At 54.0% G+C, this 18,990-nt stretch overlaps 6 protein-coding genes across 6 annotated transcripts; 4 read left to right on the forward strand and 2 right to left on the reverse strand.

Annotated features, from left to right (window-relative positions):
* Window positions 1–5,374: 5,374 nt before the first annotated feature.
* C8A04DRAFT_37006 (XRCC4-like factor-domain-containing protein) lies at window positions 5,375–6,973 on the reverse strand (the record flags this gene model as incomplete). The annotated part of the gene is made up of 1 exon (XM_062783735.1): window positions 5,375–6,973. One exon carries the CDS (start codon window positions 6,971–6,973, stop codon window positions 5,375–5,377), a length of 1,599 nt encoding a protein of 532 aa, XP_062637341.1.
* A 1,037-nt stretch (window positions 6,974–8,010) lies between these two features.
* On the forward strand, window positions 8,011–8,607 carry C8A04DRAFT_11940 (uncharacterized protein; the record flags this gene model as incomplete). Its single annotated transcript, XM_062777155.1, has 1 exon — window positions 8,011–8,607. A coding segment is annotated over one exon (597 nt), but the record flags the coding sequence as incomplete, so codon positions are not given.
* A 2,196-nt stretch (window positions 8,608–10,803) lies between these two features.
* On the forward strand, window positions 10,804–11,133 carry C8A04DRAFT_11853 (uncharacterized protein; the record flags this gene model as incomplete). The annotated part of the gene is made up of 1 exon (XM_062777120.1): window positions 10,804–11,133. One exon carries the CDS (start codon window positions 10,804–10,806, stop codon window positions 11,131–11,133), a length of 330 nt encoding a protein of 109 aa, XP_062637343.1.
* A 1,435-nt stretch (window positions 11,134–12,568) lies between these two features.
* C8A04DRAFT_37007 (actin-like ATPase domain-containing protein) lies at window positions 12,569–14,853 on the reverse strand (the record flags this gene model as incomplete). The annotated part of the gene is made up of 8 exons (XM_062783736.1): window positions 12,569–12,677; window positions 12,771–12,874; window positions 12,935–13,102; window positions 13,194–13,350; window positions 13,414–13,529; window positions 13,633–13,696; window positions 13,751–14,000; window positions 14,133–14,853. 8 exons carry the CDS (start codon window positions 14,851–14,853, stop codon window positions 12,569–12,571), a joined length of 1,689 nt encoding a protein of 562 aa, XP_062637344.1.
* Window positions 14,854–16,152: 1,299 nt separating this feature from the next.
* C8A04DRAFT_11869 (uncharacterized protein) lies at window positions 16,153–17,725 on the forward strand (the record flags this gene model as incomplete). Its single annotated transcript, XM_062777125.1, has 2 exons — window positions 16,153–17,155; window positions 17,280–17,725. 2 exons carry the CDS (start codon window positions 16,153–16,155, stop codon window positions 17,723–17,725), a joined length of 1,449 nt encoding a protein of 482 aa, XP_062637345.1.
* Window positions 17,726–18,150: 425 nt separating this feature from the next.
* Window positions 18,151–18,869, forward strand: C8A04DRAFT_28319 (uncharacterized protein; the record flags this gene model as incomplete). The annotated part of the gene is made up of 2 exons (XM_062780601.1): window positions 18,151–18,198; window positions 18,249–18,869. The coding sequence occupies 2 exons, from the start codon at window positions 18,151–18,153 to the stop codon at window positions 18,867–18,869; spliced, it is 669 nt and encodes a 222-aa protein (XP_062637346.1).
* Window positions 18,870–18,990: the final 121 nt, after the last annotated feature.

Raw genomic sequence — 18,990 nt, forward strand, 5'->3', positions numbered from 1 at the left:
AACTCGACCTTTTCGGGCCATATTCAACCGCTTGGTCCCATCCATCACACCATGATTAGGGAGAAGGTAGGCGTGCAGCGTGCAGATGACGGACGGAGGACGATGGGCGGATGGCGGATGGCGGAAAGCCACGCTGAGCACACCACCATGAAGTTGGCTCGTGGGGTTGGCCAGCGGAACCAACTCACTATATTGAGTGGACCCTTCCGTATGCAGGGCCGACGGTTACAATTTTGGGGGAAATCGGGGAGTGGGGCACCCGGGGAATTAGTGGGGCAAGCGGGACCAACACGACCAAGATTTCAACACTTCCTCTCCTCCCAGGCCTACGTACTGTGTCTATATTCCGCAAGTCAACCGAGACATGCTTCTCTCCATCCACATGAGAGCACACTTCTCGGAGATTACCCGAGACCCTCAAGACACTTTCGTAGCGACTAGTGAGGTCAAAGAGAAGGAAATTCGCCGAGTCGCGAGATCGAGCCACCTCCCCAGGCTGCATGATCAGATTTGTTGGCAAATCTCATCGAAAGGTATGTTCCTGCATTTCCAGACAAGGGTTTACGAACCTGGTTTTCTTTTTCTTTCTCGAGACGCTGCTTTGATCAAGGCGAGTGGAGCACTGGACACCTACTGCGAGTTGCGGCGGCCCATAGTCATGGACACACCAATTGTTACACCGTTGAGATTGACGCAGAAGGTCCCAAGCATGGATTCCGAAAAGTCATCAAAAACCATGCCTTGGGCGCAATTCTTGACGTTACCCCCTGCCATCTTCCGCAGGTCTCGCGCTAAGCACCCGGCGCCACTCAGTGCACGTGAATTGCCTCGTGTTCATTCTTCGGTCTTACTCGCTTCGGCATTTTCAATGACAATTCGCCAAGAACCATACTTACTTTTTTTGTTCGCTCTACTGAAGACGGATCAGTTCTCTTCCGAGAGCTAGTTCTTGTCCTGGAGAAACGGAACACATCAGCCCACATCAGTGGCGTAACTAATGAGAGCAATTTTGACGAAGTGAAAAAAGAAGACCCGCCGCGAAAATAACCTACACATAGCGAAGATGGGCTGTTGGTACGTGTGATGCTTTCTAATGCCGTGACAGCTGCATATGCAACAACGGTCTAAATTCATCTTGGGCTTAGTTCTGGTCGCCCGCTTGTCAGATATCAGATTTTCAACATTTCGCATCACCCCACCTGCCTTCAAATCCCCACAATTTCCAACCTCCCTCCGAGCCCCACAAGGACGAATCTTCGCCAGTCGCGGCCGATCACCCGGCGTCTGCCGCTCGATCGAGATTAGATCGTCCTCGACCGGCTTGAGGTGGGGCGGCATGGTTCCCTCGTTGACCTTCGGGGAACCCCCGCCTTCCCCCCAGGCACTCGTGCTGGCTCTTCCCCTGTCCAGCGTTGAAGATTGGCAAGAGGTGGCAAAACACAGTATGGCATACGGAATACCTTTGGATCGTCTAATGTCGGGAATTTAGGGGGACTCGGAGCGATTCTAGTGTCTCGGATACACCTGCGCAGGCCCGTCTTGGGCCGACCAGGCGAGCTTCTCGACGTGCAATGGAAGGTCTGGGCGAGACACACGCCTCACAACTCTCCGAGACAATTCGAGACTCGAGCGAGATCAAGGACAAGTGGGTTGTCGAATTGGAGCTATTAGTAGGCACACTGCACTACACGGGTACGGTCTTAAATGTCCGGATGCTCCATGGATTTTCCGAACACCCCATGGAGTGACTTTTCTGGTACCATGGAAAGGTTCGGACAAGAACGTGGGGTCAACGGAGGGTCGAAGACGACCCTCCGCTCCGACCCTTCGCGGTGCACATCCCAGCCTTAATCAACGAAGTACCGACGACAAAGGCAGTTTGAGACCGGCATTGTTAGCACTATCGCTCCCGTTGTCGTTCTCGGCCTCATCCGATCAACAACAACACGAAAAGATGTCTCGTGCTTGAAACCTGACATCAAACCACGCGAGCGACATTTTCTTGATTGCTGCAACCCAACTTATCAACGACACTAGCGAAATTACTCGGACGCGGCTGATCCGATCTGGTCAACCACCATCACCTCCTGCACCCCGATCCATGCCTTGGCCTAGACCATGACGGGCGTCTCGAACAGTGTTTCGTTCTCCCTCCGGTCGTCGTCGGGCCCTCCTCCGCCCTACGGGACCGTACGGGCAAGCCACCACAGCCCTGCCATAGCATCCATGGTCCCCCCTTCCCTCGCAGTCGTCGTCAACCCACGGCCGGACGCAACGACCGGCGAACATATCGCGGTATGTCCCGTGCTAGGACCTCCCTCTCTCTATCCCTTTGATTGCTCATTTGGCAGCCTTACCCCGGCGCCCAAGTCCCTTCATGCACACGGGGGGGGGGCGCAGGGTGAAAAGTGCAAGTAAACAAGATCTAGACTCACCAGGTGCAGGAGAGGGAAGTTTGTTGTGAGGAGGATATTTGAAACGAGGCAAAGAAGACAGAAGTTAGAACCAGAATGCAGACAAGAAAACGTAAAAATAAAACGAAAAAGAGACTGTCAAATGAGATCAAAACCAAGTGCCCCCTTGCTTGACCTGCACTTGCATTGCCACACCCGCGCCCTGATCGATCCGGATCTTAACAAAGGACGTGATCGTGTCATGCATACGGCCGAGGAAGTGGACTCGATATGAGTGGAGCCCGAGTCCCTTAAGGACCGTATCCAGGGGAACAGGGAGAGTTGTGTCATGAAGGCGGAAGCAAGGAGCCGGAGCAAGAGGAGTCTTGGGGAGGGGGGATAGGGCAAATGTAACACACACCCTTCCATGCCGGCTTGCCGGTGCAGTAGTACCATGCAGGCGGGAGGCCACGTCGGCGGTATGATACTCTGCGTACATTGACTGGGTACGGCAGGCCTGGGGAGAGATGGTGCCATGGAGGAAAGGTAATAAATTGAGTCTAAAAGTCGGGATATGATGTGTTACAATTGACGAGAAGACAATAAGAATGTGAGATGGAGTAAAGGGAAACAGATGTGAACAAAACTTAGTCGACCTCCAAGCAAGCAATTTATCTCTTCTGTAGAACGCCTCTCATACACAAGAATCCGCTCAACATTTTCCGTTAATTAAAGACTTGATAAAAACCTCTCAAGCCGCCGAGCATTGATCGAGCTGACGAGGGAAAGGGACGGACAAACTCGGAAATGTGCCGACCTCCGTTTGTATGATTCGGCTTCCGAATATCCCAAATGCTACCGTAACTTCCATCGGAATCCGGGATTCTACCTTAGCGTTGTATGCCCAGTGGGGTTATTAATTACATCTTGAAAATTCACACTGAACTGACAAAGGCCATCCCTCGGGTTCGGATTCTTTTTTTCAGGCAACTAGATGCCCAGACATCCCCAGAATTCAATCCAATCGATCATTTGATCTTTGTGAGAAGTCACAAAAGAGTGATAGAACCAGAGAACAACAAAAATCGGTCCGCGGCCCGATCCCCGGGCGGGCTTATGCAGGTTGCCGCTGCTCACGGGTCTGCTGATACATAAGAATGAAACCTCATGATGGACAATATGCTCCGGCGGGGATACGATGAGCGAGACCTGGCCCTGATACGGACCACCAGCTGGAGTGCAACGCTTTTGTTTAGGGCATCAGCAGCATCGGAAGGCAGAGAGATATTTTTCGTTATTGGAACACAGAGTCAGATTATCCCGTCCTTGCTCGCTGCCTCCCGTCCCATACTCTGGCACCAACAAGGTACCCATTCTGTCATTTTCTTCTCCCATCCCATCACTAGCTGTTCAGCAAATAGATGCATTTCCATTCTCCTTCCTTCCACGCGATATATATATAAAGCCATTACACCATTTCCAGGTGTTCAGTCGTGACTTCGGGTATGTCTTATAAGCCCAGTGTAATATGCTTATACAGTATAAAAAAAGAAAAGGAAAAATAGCCGAAAGGCGGCGGTTTGTCGTATATTAATCAAGCGAGGCATCGCAAGCAAAATATAAAGAAGCTAAGTCAATAGAAATAAAGATAAAGAAGAAAAAGGTATGAAGAAGTAGAAACGGACAGGTCAAAAGAAAAAAAGGGTTGTTGCGCTGATCCCATCGGTAACTTTCGGTCTCCCCACGGAGAGGAAAACGGTATTGCCTAGGCAGAGAAATGGCATACCCCTTCTTTTTTCCCTGTCCCATCATTTGGACAGTTCACCACGCTGGTACCAGTAAGTTGTACGAAAGCCGGTACTTTGAGGCGACACCGGCTGTTCCGTCTGGGTTACTGGAACTGCCCCTTTGTTTACTCAGGAGACCTCACGCGACGGCTCTCTGTTTCATCATCAGCATCCCACTCACTCCTTTCCAAAGTCCCTACTTGGATGAAACATTCCATTTTCTATCTGAGTATCACAAAGCGAAGATGGATCACTTCCTACCTCGCAGTAACGGACCGAGCCTTACTATCGACCCCGCCAGTGCCCACCACTGGGTTCGTCTGACACCATCGTCTTACTTTGGTACTTTGGACACAAAACCTGAGCCTCCCAGTTTGTATTTCCCATCGTCACATTCATGCCCCCACTCCCTTCCCTGCAACTATTACTACCCGTAGTTTTAACTGCTTCGTCCAAGCCGTAGTGGGATAACTATGTTGCACCACCCATCCGCGTGGCACGTTAATTACTTATCCATTACTTACCACACACCCCCTCATCCCTTTGCTTGCGCCATCGTGTGTGGAGTGGTACAGCGTAACCTATACCCATTCATCTCGCTACCAAGAGTTTTGCAGTCGGCCTGGCCCATTCTCGTGCATTTCCCCTTGTTCCCTGATCCATTTGGGCTTCTCTGCCCGGTGGAGGGTAACACCATCGCTTAACGAAGCCCTGAAAGGATCCACGTGCTTGGCTTCGCAGAATGGACAATGAACCAGTGAACGGGCGGTCTACAACCACCCGGTCACCAACTGGGCTGTACACATCCATTTACAACACCGCACTAACAGGAGAAGGGCGGTGTAATCTGGATGGTATTGTGGCTGAATGAGTGCGGATGGATGTACTACTGCGCCCAGCCGTGGGGGTCACGGATACTTACCGTAACCTGCCGCGCGTCGGTGATGCGGTGTTGAGGCTTTGTGCGGGATCAGAGAAGAGGGGTGTGGGATTAAGGGGTTGAGTCTCATATGCGGGCGTTGAAGTGGGAAATGTGAGTTGGCTGAATGAGGCAGGACATCGACATCGACGAAGCCATGCAGGTGGGAACGGAATCTGGGGGATGGAATGATTGAACTATTCCATCATACATTCGAAACCTACTCCCGACTCCCGCGGTAATTACAAACAAGATCCGATTTGTAGACTGCCCAACTAAAACTTCCTCTTCTTTTTCGCCGGCCCAGCTGCAGCCCTCTTCTCCATCTCCCGCTGTAATTCCGCTCTCTTCCGGTCTGCCCGCTCCTGGGACGTCTCTCTCGCAGCCTTGGCAGCCGCCTTTTGTCCCGCAGATGCAGCTGGAGTCTTGCTCCTCCCTCGGGTATCATCGCTAGTGGAGGAGGGTCCAGAGCTCAGGGAGGCCTCCGCGCCTTTTTTGCTGCCGATTGTGCCGAGCTTGTGGCGTCGGGGAAGCTGGCTCGGGGGTCCGTCATCGTCCTCTTGGGCTGCAATAGATGGCGAAGCTGAGCGTGTGTTTCCCTTTGTGGCCTCCTGTGGTTTGGGTTTGCCGCCGATACGCCCGAGACCGCCGCGTTTGGGGCCTGGTTTCGGGGATGGAGGAGGAGGAGCATCTTCTAGATTTTCGTCGTCGGCTTCGGAAGCGGTTTCGGATTGGGTATCAGACTGCGGCGGAGGTGGCGGTGGAGGAGACGGGGATGCCCGTCGAGTCCGTCCGATAGCGCCAAGTTTGGATCCCGAGGCAGGCTTTGACTTTGCGGGAGGAGGAGACGGAGGCGTGGCATCATTGGCGTCCTCCCCATCGGACGTCTCGTCGTCATCCACCGGGGGTGCTAGTTTCGAGGGGCTGCCCCGTTTACGCGTGGATCTGGCCCCGGGTGGAGTAGCCTGGACCTGGAAGTCATCGTCGTCTTCCTTACTCGGCTCGGGTTCTGACGGGGGTAGAGGTGCGGAGTTGGATTCCTCTTGGGATGTACGTTCCGACAACACCACGCTCCTCCCTTTGCCCAGTTTTGTCCACCAGTTGTTGAGCTCGGTAGATTCTTCCAAGTCCGTGCCCGGCTTGTATCGCAACCCAGGCGCGCCAAAGGCAGACCCGAGCAAAGCCGATACATCGGAAGTCTTCGAAATGGGCCGCAGTTCAGCAGCTTTATTCCGAAACTCGGATTCCGAGAAGGTGCCCAACCCCTTCACCCTATCGCCAGCGGTAGCCCTGCTAACGTTCCGTTTCCCAGAGAGTGCATTGAATACATGGTCCAGGCCTGTCCCCGTGGCCTCGAGTTTGTCCACCAGCCTGTTGATCACGGCATCTTTTTCTCTCAAGAGCCCCACGAGCTGGTCAATCTCTCTCGTGCGAGCTTCATGAGCCTGAATCAACGGGAGCACGAGTTGAGACGTCAGAGCCGATTGCGAGCCCTTCGCGAGGTGCATCGGCCACTTGAAGGGCTTCAACGGCTTGGGCAGCTGGCAGGTGACATGGATGACTAATGCATCGGCACCATCACCCGGTGCCAAGGTGAGGGAGGTGTTGCCGTGCTCCGGGTCGCTGCTATCGAAGGCGGCCCGGAGTAGTTCGAGCATTTTGCGGATTTGGTCGGGTCCGTCGCTGGGATCGATGCTCGTGTCCTCGACCATGCCGCGTTTGATAATGGGCCGTCGGTCCATGCTCTCGGCCCAGACATTGGCGAGGTCAGTCAGGTGGAGGGTGTAGGAGTCGGCGTTGAAGCAGGCGGATGCGAGGAGGGTGGGCAGCCCGGGGGCGGTCGCCGGTAAAAGGCGCCAGGCGTAGCCAGCCATTGTGAAAGACAATTGAACAATCTGGCAGTATTCTGGCAATTACAACAAACACGTCAAGTGTTTGTTGGGAGTTTTGAGCTTTGCCGCGTGGGGCGGGAGGTTGAGCCAGCGGAGGTTTAAGGGCGTTTGGCGCTCAGTTGCTCGCTGATATGAGTGCAATGAACTTTGATGATTTGCCGACTGTAGGTTGATCGCGATATCTCAAAGCTTCAAGCTCAACGTAAGAGCGAATTGAGAATTGCTTTATGCGGAGAAATGAGAGAAACCGGCGGCGTGATTTGCATCGGAAAAGTTGTGATGAAATCGAGGAAACTCAGAAGGAGTCCTTCGAATTGAGTCACGGACAAGGGGAATGAACGCGTTGACGCCGTTGATTGGGTTGTTGAGAACCAAGTTTGAGGCAGCAGAGGAAGCCAGGCGTCAGCGACAAGTTTTGGGTGTGATGTCACTGCAGGGTTAGGGTTATTGAGTTACTCTTGGCTTTCGCTCGCTCATAATTACTGATAATTATACAGATTAAGTATAGAACTTGCCATTCCGGCCGCCGAATTTAGCAGGGCAGGGCCGCTATTTTCGGGGGTCCAAACAGTGCGGGGCGCTTGGTTATAGCCAAGTACTCAGTACCTGAAATTCATTAGGGGACCTAACGCTACAACCCTTACCTCCTCTACCTGTGACGGATCGTCTCTCAACCACACTCTGAAAGGGTTCACTGAAGGTATGACAAAAGGGTTGTGATCCGGTGAAGTCAAAAGGTTCACAACAAGATAATGATCTGGTTTCAATGTTCACTGGCCGTACAGACTTCACCCAACGGCTTGGTCAGAAAGATAACGTTGTTGCACAAAAGTGTCGTGGCCTCGCGCAACTTGAACCTGACCTCCATGTCACCGTCATCGCAGCTAGTCTCAAGTTGCTTCACCCTCGAGAAAATTTGTCAATTCATTGTTACCATGGCCGGTACGTCCGACCACAGCGAGGCGTCCGACTCCCTCCAGCACGCCGAACTGGCTACTGAAGCACTGATTCACCTCTAAGTTGGCGAGCGCTACTTCACCACCACGAAAGACACCCTGACCGAGGGGAGCGCCTTCTTTGCGGCCCTTCTATCCAGCCGATGGGACAATGCCCTCGACGACGGCTCCTACTTCATCGACGCTGACCCTGCCCTCTTCGAGCACATCCTGCGTTATCTGTGCCGAGGTATCTTTCCCTTGTTCTTCGACATCGTCAAGGGGCACGACTACCACCTTTATGTCTCCCTCCTGGAAGAGGCCCGATATTTCCAGATTCCCCAACTTGAGGACTGGCTCGAGCGGAAGCGATATTTGGACGCAGTGCAGGTAGCACACACCGCCGACCAGTACGATGACGACTACTCTTTTTGGGCCTACTTGAAAGTACCCTCAGGCGTGACGGTGGAGTATCACTCACAATGGGCCATCAGAAAGGTGTACATCTGCCCGAGGGGTATACCAGGGCACAGAGGCAGCCCAATGTCTTGTGGGCGCCGTTGTGCCGCTGCTAGGGCTGGCAATGATGATAATTTTGAGGAGGAACCGTATCTGATGATGTTGGTTCTGAAGAGGACAGTGAATTTCAAACCTGAAGTTTGCGTGGCTCGAGATAGTTAACACGCCCCCGGGGGGCGGCGTTGTTGGGCCAGTCCAGACAGTTTCTTCGGGAAAGGGGCAGTTGCAAGTCGGCATAATGGAATGCACATTTAGCTCACTTATTGCAAATCCTGAAGTCGCGATTAGAGGACACGACTTGCTTCTTGCCAGCAGTCTCTAGCGTGAGCCGGGAGACCGCTTTGCCGGCCTAGTCGATATGCTATTCAAAAGCCTGTTCCCAATTCTAGTCAGGCCAGTATCTTTCTCACTTACAGTAGTATATCTTGTGTTCGTTGCGAATCGTATACAGGGCCCGATCTCTCAGCCAACTCTACATCTTTCGCTAGATAATCCGAAGCGACAAGCAAGGCAGTGGGACAGACACGAGAGATCTCTTCGGCAAGGGCTTCGAGCCCCTGGTTCGGCATACGCGTTTTCTGGTTTCGAAATATAAGTGATCTAGAAGGGTAGAAAACCGGTAAGATCGGACATACATTATCCTTTCTGCAACATCTGTAAAGGTTACCAGCAGCAGCAGATACCTTCTTACAAGAGCAGTCCAGCGCTTTCCGAGAGATATAAATTTGGACCCTTCCCCTCTGTTGGCGGTTCCTGTAGCACGAAGGTAGATATCAATAGCTATTGTAGCATCCCGTTGACTACGCTCCCCAACGAGGAGTCCATGTCGACAGTCGTCCTATATCTTCTTTCTAAAAGCGGCCAGTATACGTGTTAGCTGTATATAGGCAAGCCTCGAGACAACCCAGTCCTCCGGGTATCTAATCCTGTTGTCTAACTCCCGAATCCATTCAAGCACCCGGCTATCCGTACTTGTTGTATTATCCGGCAGGGTGGTTTTCTCTAGGAGCTCCTTCCAGACTCTGTGAAGCGTCTCACAGTCATCCGCAAAAAGTTGCCGGGCATTAGGTTTAATTAATGAATGTGTAACTTGGTACTAAGCCTCCCATCGTTCATTGGCCTTCACATGCTCGCCATTAAGTGAAGGACCCCGCCTACCGCTTTCTCGTGCGAACATGCAATGCCGAGGAATCAAAGCTCTCGCACGGCACTGGCAGGACAGTTTTGTACGACCAGCCAGCTGAGGGTTTTCTTTGACCTTCCACCCCGCCGAAGTCTTCTTTCCCTCACCACCGCAGCCCCTCTTTCAGTCTTTCTGCCCAACTGGCGTCGTCAAGGTCTGAACAAGTGTGGTACGTCCGCCGACAATATAGGAAACACGATGCCGGCGGAGGACTTGTTCGTGGGTCTTACCGACTCGCCGACCAGATCTCCTGCGCAGTTCGAGGATACACGTATGTTGACACTGTCCGGGTAGCGCAAAGCGCTCGTGACACCAGCTTACACTTACGTGCCTTGTGTCCTGCAGCCTGGCACGTCGCACACTCTGGTCTAGTTTCCTATGGTCGAGCTTCGGATTATCTAGATTACTATGGTCCAGAGTACCCTGGTCCGGCATTTGATGAGCGCTGGGGGATCGGCACGGAAGCGTCTTATGAATATGATGAGAGCACGGTCTATTCCGAGTCACAACTCGGAGCCGCGCCTACGACCGACTTCACGGGGGATGACAGCCTGACTGTCACAGGTTCCGACGATGGGGCCATTCCATTGTCTGCCCTTGGCGATGAGATCTTGTCCCCTGTGCTGCCTCCTGTCCAACTCTTCCAAGCCTCATTCAACAACATCGGCGAGGCAGCGGAGAATGCCATCGACGACGCGCGCCGTAAGATTATGGAAGGACACGAGAATAGCAGATATGTATACAGGCCCAACACCATTACGTCCGAGGAGATTGAAAGAAGGTAGACACGGGCCCAAGGCGAAGCGTCGCCCAGCGCAGTGATACGGGCCCTACTCTACGCAGCGCTTTACCGCCATTTCTGCGACCAGGACCCCCCGAACCCTGAGCCGGCCATGTTTTTAAGGGACGCTGCATATCAACTCCAGGTTCGTTCCCGCAGGGCGGAGGCGCTCGGAGTCAGCCAATCTGTGTTATTGGAGTAGTCCTCCGCAGCCTACAATCACGCCTGGAAGCCGATGCCAGGGAGGACGACAGAACCAGCTTAAGCAGCTAGGGCGAGACCTCGGGCTCTGATCCAGAACCTGCAGCAATGCCGGCTGAGTAATTTTGCCCGAGTCCTGCAGTTTCTCCATGTGTAAGCACATACCTACTGACCCAAGGTAACATCTGCCAGCATGCCCTCCGCCAGCCGCGCCGTTAGACTTTTACGAGAAGCGCAGGGGACAGAGAGGTATTACTGCGACTACCAGGACTGCAGTCGCTGCATCAACCCTTTCTTTGGCAAGGATCACTTCCGTGACCACCTCCGGATCTACCACAGAGAGGATGTTCTCCGCCGCCCGGGCGGGCGCGGTGGTGATAGGACCTGGTGGAAGACCCGCGCGCCGTGTGTCATGCTTGGCGGTTGGTGGCGATGCAGCTGGTGTCTTGTCCGGGTCGAGCAGGCGCGTCACCAGTTTGTCTGTCACGCGTGCGGGCGCGCTTGCGAGACGGAGCGGAAATAGCTGCGCCAGTTGATTGTTGGAACTTGATAGCTGTGCGAGGAGAAGTACAGCCCTCCAAGCTGTTGGACTCATACCCATGGAGGTACTGTACCTGCGGTTGCTGATGTCGATGTCTCTGCATGGTGCTTACATTACGATGAAATGGATGTACATTGCCAAATTTTGCTTCAGATTTACTAGGGCTCGGTGCAGTCAAGGTCTCAGAATATTGGATTCGCCTTGTCGGTGCCATCGTGAACGTGAGCTGAATGTCGCAGGTAACTGAACCCCAAGTCCTACCCTTGGCGCCAGCCCCTCGTGAGTTCCAATCTAAGTCGAAATTGATGAAGACTGGGAAGCGTCGAAGCTAATAGCATGAAGACTTGTGTTTATGTTACGGGTTTGTACATACAAAGTGTGTGCTTGCTAAAACTCCGAAATATGTTGAGGAGAGCGTCGACGGAGGAGTCCTGACGAGACAGAGAAAAACATTGTGGTGGCCCGGCCGGTCAGCAGATGCCACCGACTACAAAGAAGAATCCCTCGACACATGGCCGTCTCCTGGCTCATGATGCTCTTTGGCTTAGACTTCATCGGACGGATCACAGAAAGATCTGTTAGAGGAAAGTAGGAACTGGGTACCTATTTAGGGCTCTCCTGCGGGACATCTGGCACTGGTCGAACCATCCCGCATTCTCATACCCCAAGAATCCAGCACTTGGTCAGGGTTCCCACCATTTCTTCCTGGGCTGGTGGGCTGGCCGTGACGGTGGGACGGGGGTTCGAGGTGCGCCTGGAGGGAAGCTAGGCGCTGCTGGTGGCCATCAATTTGTCTGCATGTTGGGAACCCGGGCAATGAACTGCGAATCGAGCTTGATCTTCTTCTTTCTTAGTCTTTCTGCTTTCTTGGCTTTTATTCTTTCGTAAACAAGTTGATTAGGGATCAGGTGATAGCTTTCCCTTCCCGGCTTCAGTCTTTATAAGAAACCTCATAAATAACTTGATTACCTCCGCCCATGAAACCTGAAGGAAGTATTTTTGACTTCCAGGTTCTTTTCTCCTTTTTCTTTTCTCTGGTTCCTTTGATTCTTGCGCTTCTTTTCTCTTGGGATGGGGGGGAAGGGATGTTGATGCTGCTGAAGACCACCAACAGGACTAGGTACCTACGTACCGTACAAAGGGAGTAAGCTAGTATGGAGTGCGGTGTCCATATACATACTAAGTACAGAGCTTGATGTTCTTGATGCCGGATTTGGCTGGGCCGTGCCGCCATTTTCAGGTGTCTTGACAGCGCGGCGGGCTGTGTCACAGCCAGGTCTCTGATATCATCATAGAAAGCTGTGTATTTCGGGAGGCGCGAATCCTTGTAATCGAGTTCGTTCCAGGGAGTCATGATTTCAGGTTTACTGGCACTGGTACCTCTTCGTGTTGATATTACGTACAAGAACTCGACACGTCAGCTGAACTTCGCTTGGACACTCCCCATCGATACACCGTCCACCTCGAGCGAGAAGGTCATTAGCGCAGACTTGAGCGTGACCACAAGATCATAGCTGATCTCGTAACTGCAGTCGGTGAGCAAAACTGTCCAGCAAATAAGGAACGAAAGGACGGAGAGAAGAGAGAAGGTAGGGAGATGTTGGGGGGGGGGGGCTTACTATGGTTTTCCCTCCTCGTCAACTCCCTTCCTGAATTGTTTGCTCGACAGAGAGCGCAAGTCGGCGGTCACCTTACAGTTGGGACGGATCTTGTTCCCTTTGCTCTGATGTCTCGGTGCCTGCCTGTGTATGGGACTTGATGTTAGCGGATCCGGCCGGGGGACAGGGAAACCAGGGTTTGGGAGCTGGGCATACCGGTCGGCACACTCATACAGCGTGTCGCGGAAAATGAGATCGTTGGGTGTATAATCTTCGTCGATGATCCGGTAGAAAGGCAACTTGATCTCTTGATTGCGCTGGATATCGTCACCCATGTTGATGAACCACGTCATCTGCCAGTCATACGAGCCCCGTCGGTTAGCCACTGGCAAAGCCTGCGCGGGAGAAAGTGAGGAGTGAACAAATGGATGGGGTATCGTATACATTTAGAGCTCTCTTGGTCCCGTCCCGTCGGATCCCGCTTGGGACATCCTTATCCAATACGGGGTCGTAGATTATCCAGGCTTCAACACCGTAATGTTTCGGGGCTGAGGTAGCAACAATAGTCGCTTGTTTTGGCAGCTTGCTTAGGGCCGCTCCCCTATTAACGTGTCAGCCTTCCATCCCCTTCTGCGCTTCTGTTCATGATGCTCTTTGCACTTACTTGACAATGGCCGCCCACGAATCTGTCGGCTGGAGCACCTGGATGTCGGGATGTTCTCTCTCGATGCACGCCTTGAGATACTGGCTGCTACCGAAACCTCCGACCAGGAAAATTCCCTGAATGTTGGGTCAGTACGGTCTTTTTAGCCCCGAAAAAATGTGGAAGGCGAAGGCCTACCGTAACACCGCCGCCAGGGCGCTTGATCATAACCGACTTGACTTGATCATCAATTAAGCGGAGGATGTCGGTGATGAGGGGAGCAAATATAGCTTTTAAATCGGTTCTACTCAAGCCATTAGCAAGGCATCCACTTCAGATCAACATTCATCAAACTTACCCCGTCACCCTCCAGCAGTTGGCTTCAAGCCCGAGATCAGGGTCATCGTCCAAGGAAGCCATCGGGAAATTGACAAAGTACTCCTCGTCCGGATCGCCCTTGAACGCCCGCTTAACTTCTCGGTCGAAGCTTTTTGCAGCAAGCAAGAAGCCCTTGGTCTTGCGAAGCTTGGCGAATTGGTCGTCGCCGACAAGATTCTTCACCGCTTCGGCAAAGCGCTGGTTCAAGCCGAGGGATCCAGCCATGCCACCTACGGTAAATTAATGCGACTTAGCTCCTGGTTCGAGAAGAAGGGGAGGGGAGGAGGGGGAGGAGGGGGGTGGTTAAAAGGGCAAGACAAAGGAATACAAATAAGCGCAGGACGGAGAAGGAGACATCTTACCTGTGCCTGGGACGAGCTCCTTGACCTGAAGGCTCGGGCTGAGCCCGACGACTTCGTAGGAAATGAGATCGACGGTGCCGCCGCCGGCGTCGCAGACCACGAACGCGTCTCCGATGTTGAGCGAGAAGTCGAGAGAGTGCATGGTGTATAGGGCGGCGGCCTCGGGCTCCTTGATCAGGGTGACGGGGAAGATGCCCGCGATCTTGGCGGCCTGCAGCGTCGCGTTCTTGGCCGCGTCCGACCAGACGGCGGGGACAGACAGGACGAAGTGCTTCTGACAGATCTTGAAATAGTCGTGGGGGACCACCTTGGAGATCTCGCCCAGGGCATGGCGGTACACGGCACCAATGAAATCAGCGGCAATCTCGACGGGGGCTTTGGGGAGGCTCTTGATGGTCCGTTTGACGTTGGTGGTTGGGAGGTACAGGGGACGTTCCTGCTTCGGGTCGAGCAGCAGCTTGACGCCGACGATGTTGTCCTGCATACGGTTCACCGACGCTCCCCACGCAAAACCCCCCCCGTCGGCATCGCTGTAGTTGATGAGGGTGGGGATCTTAGGGGCGGATTCTCCTTCGGCACCGGGCCAGTCGAGAATGGCGACGACCTTGGTATCTCGCTGGTTGGCGAAGCAGTAAGCGATCCCAGAAAACGTGGTGCCAAAGTCAAGGGCGATGATGAGCTTCTCATCGGATTCGTAGGCCGTGGGCGCGTCCGTCTCCATATCGTGAAACATTTCATCCAGCAGCGCAGCGAGATCGTCAGGTTTAGGGGTCCGCTGATTTTTCGGCATTCTGTGTCCACATGCAAAGTGTCCGCGCGTTACGTCCACGTTGACGACGAGGAGTTGGGGTGAGGGAAGTGGTGGAGGACTGGGGGTTTATTGAGGCAAAATCGTCGAGGGATCGAGGCAAACCACTCGCAGAACCAAACTCTTTCACGCAAAGCCTTGTCAAATTTGCAGGCACGACGCTCTGATCCAAAGGCGAGACGAGGCTCTGGGTCTGATTGGTATTCAAGTGGTTCTTGGTACTGGGCATCTGGTTCTTGTACATGTGGTCTGCAAGTCCAGGATACTGTAACATTACCTACCCTCTCACACTTTGGGCTTCCTGAAGCAGTCATCTCAGTTCAACGTCGCCCCGGCTAACTTGAAACGTGTAAACTGTGCATGTTTGACGCCGTTTCCCAGGGCGTGTAGGGTAAGAACCAGGCCCCTGCAGTTGTTCGGCCCTACAGCTGAGCCCCGGGGAGTGTCAAGCCGCGAGTATTTCGGTTTTCTATTGGTGCCTGGCGTTGGTTGTAGGGTAGGGCGCGGCGATGCGATGCATGCCAGCAGCGCTTATCGAGACGGGATATGTCTGGGCGGGACGCGTGCAGCCGTTCTGACCGACCCGTCTAAATCGACTGTGTGGCCGTCTATTTTGACGGAGTACAAAAGTACATCAGTTCCAAATACGGCAAGGTCGCGACCCGCTGACTATCGATATGACGAATCTGGCAAGAAGGCAAGTTGATCACGACTGTACTCTGGAGCATTGATCAAAGTATCCCCTAACCTCTAACCATCTGCCCAAACAACCAAGAATCGTAACATGTAACTCAAGAATCACACTGCTATTGACCAGAGGTAGCTAGACCTATATTTAAAGGTACTTATATATCCTATTATAACGGCCGCCTCGTTGTAATATATCTTGGTTTTGGTAGACGGTAGGGAGGACTTTGATTGAGAGTCGGTGGGTCGCGACCTTGCCGTATTTGGAACTGATGTACTTTTGTACTCCGTCAAAATAGACGGCCACACAGTCGATTTAGACGGGTCGGTTTTGACATCCAGCTGAGCCCGGCTCAACTTTCGGGCGCTAAAGGAGAATAGAGTGTCCCTAACCGGGCCGTCCAGGGGGGGGATAGCTCAGTGCTCAGATGCCAGAATCACCAGCCGAGGGCGGCTCTTCTCTTGGACCAGGCATCGCTCGAGACTTTCCGCCCTCCTTTCTCACCAACTTGGCTGGTCTTCACGATGAGCCGAGACGAGTCTCGCCACCGTCTGCATGAGCGTGGACGTCCACCGGTGCCACCACGTCCCACGATTCTCAGGCCCACGACAGTCCGTGTTCGTCGTCGAAGACACAGCGACACGATGGACGGATATGACCAAATGATAGACCTTCCGTCTCAGGGCGCCCCTGCTGAAATCAGCAGCGATTACCGGGGCCAGGAGTCACTCCTAACCCAATTCCAAGCCAAAGTCATCCAGGACATGGCCGGCATCCAGTACGGACTGAACCGCTTGGCGCAGCAGGTTGCCGCTGTCCCTGACCAGGTTTTGGAGGGGATGGTTAGGGTTGAGGCCCCGGAGGGGAGTAGTTGGCGCAGTTGGTTCACAGTGTGTACCCAGCGCCCCTTCGCTCCCTATCGCCAGCACAAACCAGTCCCGCCACCTGACGCCAACGCTGCCCGGCTCGCAGAACTTGAAGACGAAAGCAATGTGTTGAACAACCGCAACAATGAGCTCCAGCGTGAACTGGACGAGGCCCGCCGGGAGCTGCAGACTGTCCGGCGCAGGATGGCCGGCATGGAGGGGCAACTCCATGAGAGCCAAGAGGAGGTGAAGAAGCTCCGTGGGAAGGAAGCCATGTTTCGAACCATAATCCTCGACCAGGCCGGCGTCCAAGAAATCAGCGACAACGACATCCTCCAGGGGTTCCTGAACATGCGGCAAAATGTCCAAAAAATTTCGCGCAGTTCGGCTTACGCGGTCGATACCGACCCTCTTCTCTCGGCTACACTAGAAGCGGCCGCGCCATCTGTGAAGAAATTTTACGCGTCGGCTGCCTGGGGGATGCTTGGTGTCGCAGATCGGCGACTTCGTCTGCGTGCCAAGATCTTCAACGAGCTGTACGCCCAAATCCTGAATTCCAAGTGCTTCGGGCTGCTAGAAGTTCATACATCGGACGGGGACACGAAAGGGCCGGTCGAGCCTGGGCTCCGGCGATTCGAATCCATGCTCAAAGAACGTGGTGGTAAGCACTCCAATTCCTAAAGGATTTGTTTCCTACTCCCCCACTCTCCCCGACCTGCTCCCCAGGGACAAGTCCCACTCGCAGAAAGGAACACCGACAACTAACAGGCACGGTCGAATTATAGTCAGCGACATACTCATCAGTGACTGGATCATTTCAACCATCAAATGCGTGGAGGTGGCTGGAATTGAGGAGATGAACAGTGCGGTTGCCGCACGAGACATCTTCGCCATCCTGGCACCCCTTCTTTCCACGCATACCCGGCCATCGGAAGAAGATGCTCTCCGCGCCAACATCTTGGAGTTGTGTAAAGATGCTTTCAAGCTGAGAATGTTGATGCGCAAGTCCAAAAATCGATACGTGGTCGAGACGATGGATCCCAACGGGATCGTTTTACTCTCCGCCTGCGAGGACAAGGCGGAGTCGGTGGCAGTGGAGGGCGGGAACAACAGCGAGAAGAGTGACAAGGTCGCATATATGTTGTTTGGTGCTCTGATTAAACAACCGCTGGCCGGGGATCAGGTTGTTAAGGTATTGGAGAAGGCTCAGGTTGTTCTCAAGACGAAATAACGGGGCAGGAAAGGCGATGTTCATAACTCTCAGATTAGATCCTATCTCCTACATTCTTAGTTGCGGGAACGTGCGGGGACGGGATCTAACAGAACGCTATGCCCGATTAAGAAGGACGCTATTCCCAGGAGATCTAACACCAAGTTCTCCATTATAGATTAAGTATGGAATTTGCTGTTCTGACCGCCGAATTTGGCAGGGCAGGGCAGGGCCGCCATTTTCGGGTGCCTTTGACAGTGCGGGGCGCTTGTCGCAGCCAGGTACCAGGTACCACCTCCAATCAGTTCATCTGCAGACCTGCGACCCCACCTTGCCCCACCGTCCAATGAGCGTCCCGTCCTGGGCCGCAGTTGAATCCGTTTTCTTCAACCTCGAATCCATTTTCGGCTCCCCAGCACAGCGGCGCGGCGGCGCAACCAGACAGAATGGCACCCCTCGCGCCTCCCATCGTTCCCGGCTTGTCGACTGTCATCGTCAGAGCCGATAGCCCTCGACACTCAACACCAGGCACCGCACACAAAAGCCCCCGCTGCTCGAGCCGTTCAAGCAGATCGAGCACTGCCTCGACGCCGACGCTTCATTCCCGAACTTGTTACCCAAGGGTGTCGTGACGGCCACCGACCAGACGCCGACCATCGACACCGAGGTCAGCGGCATCCAGCTCAGCAGCCTTAGTGTGGCTGGCAAGTGCTTCGTGGCCATCGACTTCCGCAAGGGCTGCTATATGGGGCAGGAGCTGACCATCCACACCGAGCACCGCGGGGTGGTGCGCAAGCGCATCTTGCCGTGTGTGCTCTACCCAGACAACGGCCAACAACCCCCGCCGGGGAACTTGGATTTGGTTGCGGGGTATCGGCCCGAGATTGAGGATGGTGTGACGGCCGAGCAGATCCCACGCGAGGCGAGCATCGGGCGGGCGCCGGGGGGCAAGAAGGGGCGGAGTGCGGGCAAGTGGTTGAGCGGGGTGGGGAATGTCGGGCTGGCGCTGTGCCGGCTGGAGATCATGACTGATGTGGTGCTGCCGGGGGAGGCGAGTTCGGGCGCGGGCGGGTTTGGGGACGGGGATGAGTTTGTTGTGGGGGTTGGGGCGGGTGAAGGGGAGGAGGGGAGGAAGGTTAGGATCAAGGCTTTTGTGCCCGAGTGATTGAGGAGGGGGTTGGTTCGTGGGGAGGGGCATTAAAGGGGTGGGGTTGAAGGGCCGCGGTGTATACTATAGTGGGTGTTTGGAAAGTGTATGAATCTTATATCGAGATGATTCGGCAGAC

Source organism: Dichotomopilus funicola, assembly GCF_033296635.1.
Source record: "Dichotomopilus funicola strain CBS 141.50 unplaced genomic scaffold C8A04scaffold_28, whole genome shotgun sequence".
Taxonomy (NCBI): Eukaryota; Fungi; Ascomycota; class Sordariomycetes; order Sordariales; family Chaetomiaceae; genus Dichotomopilus; species Dichotomopilus funicola.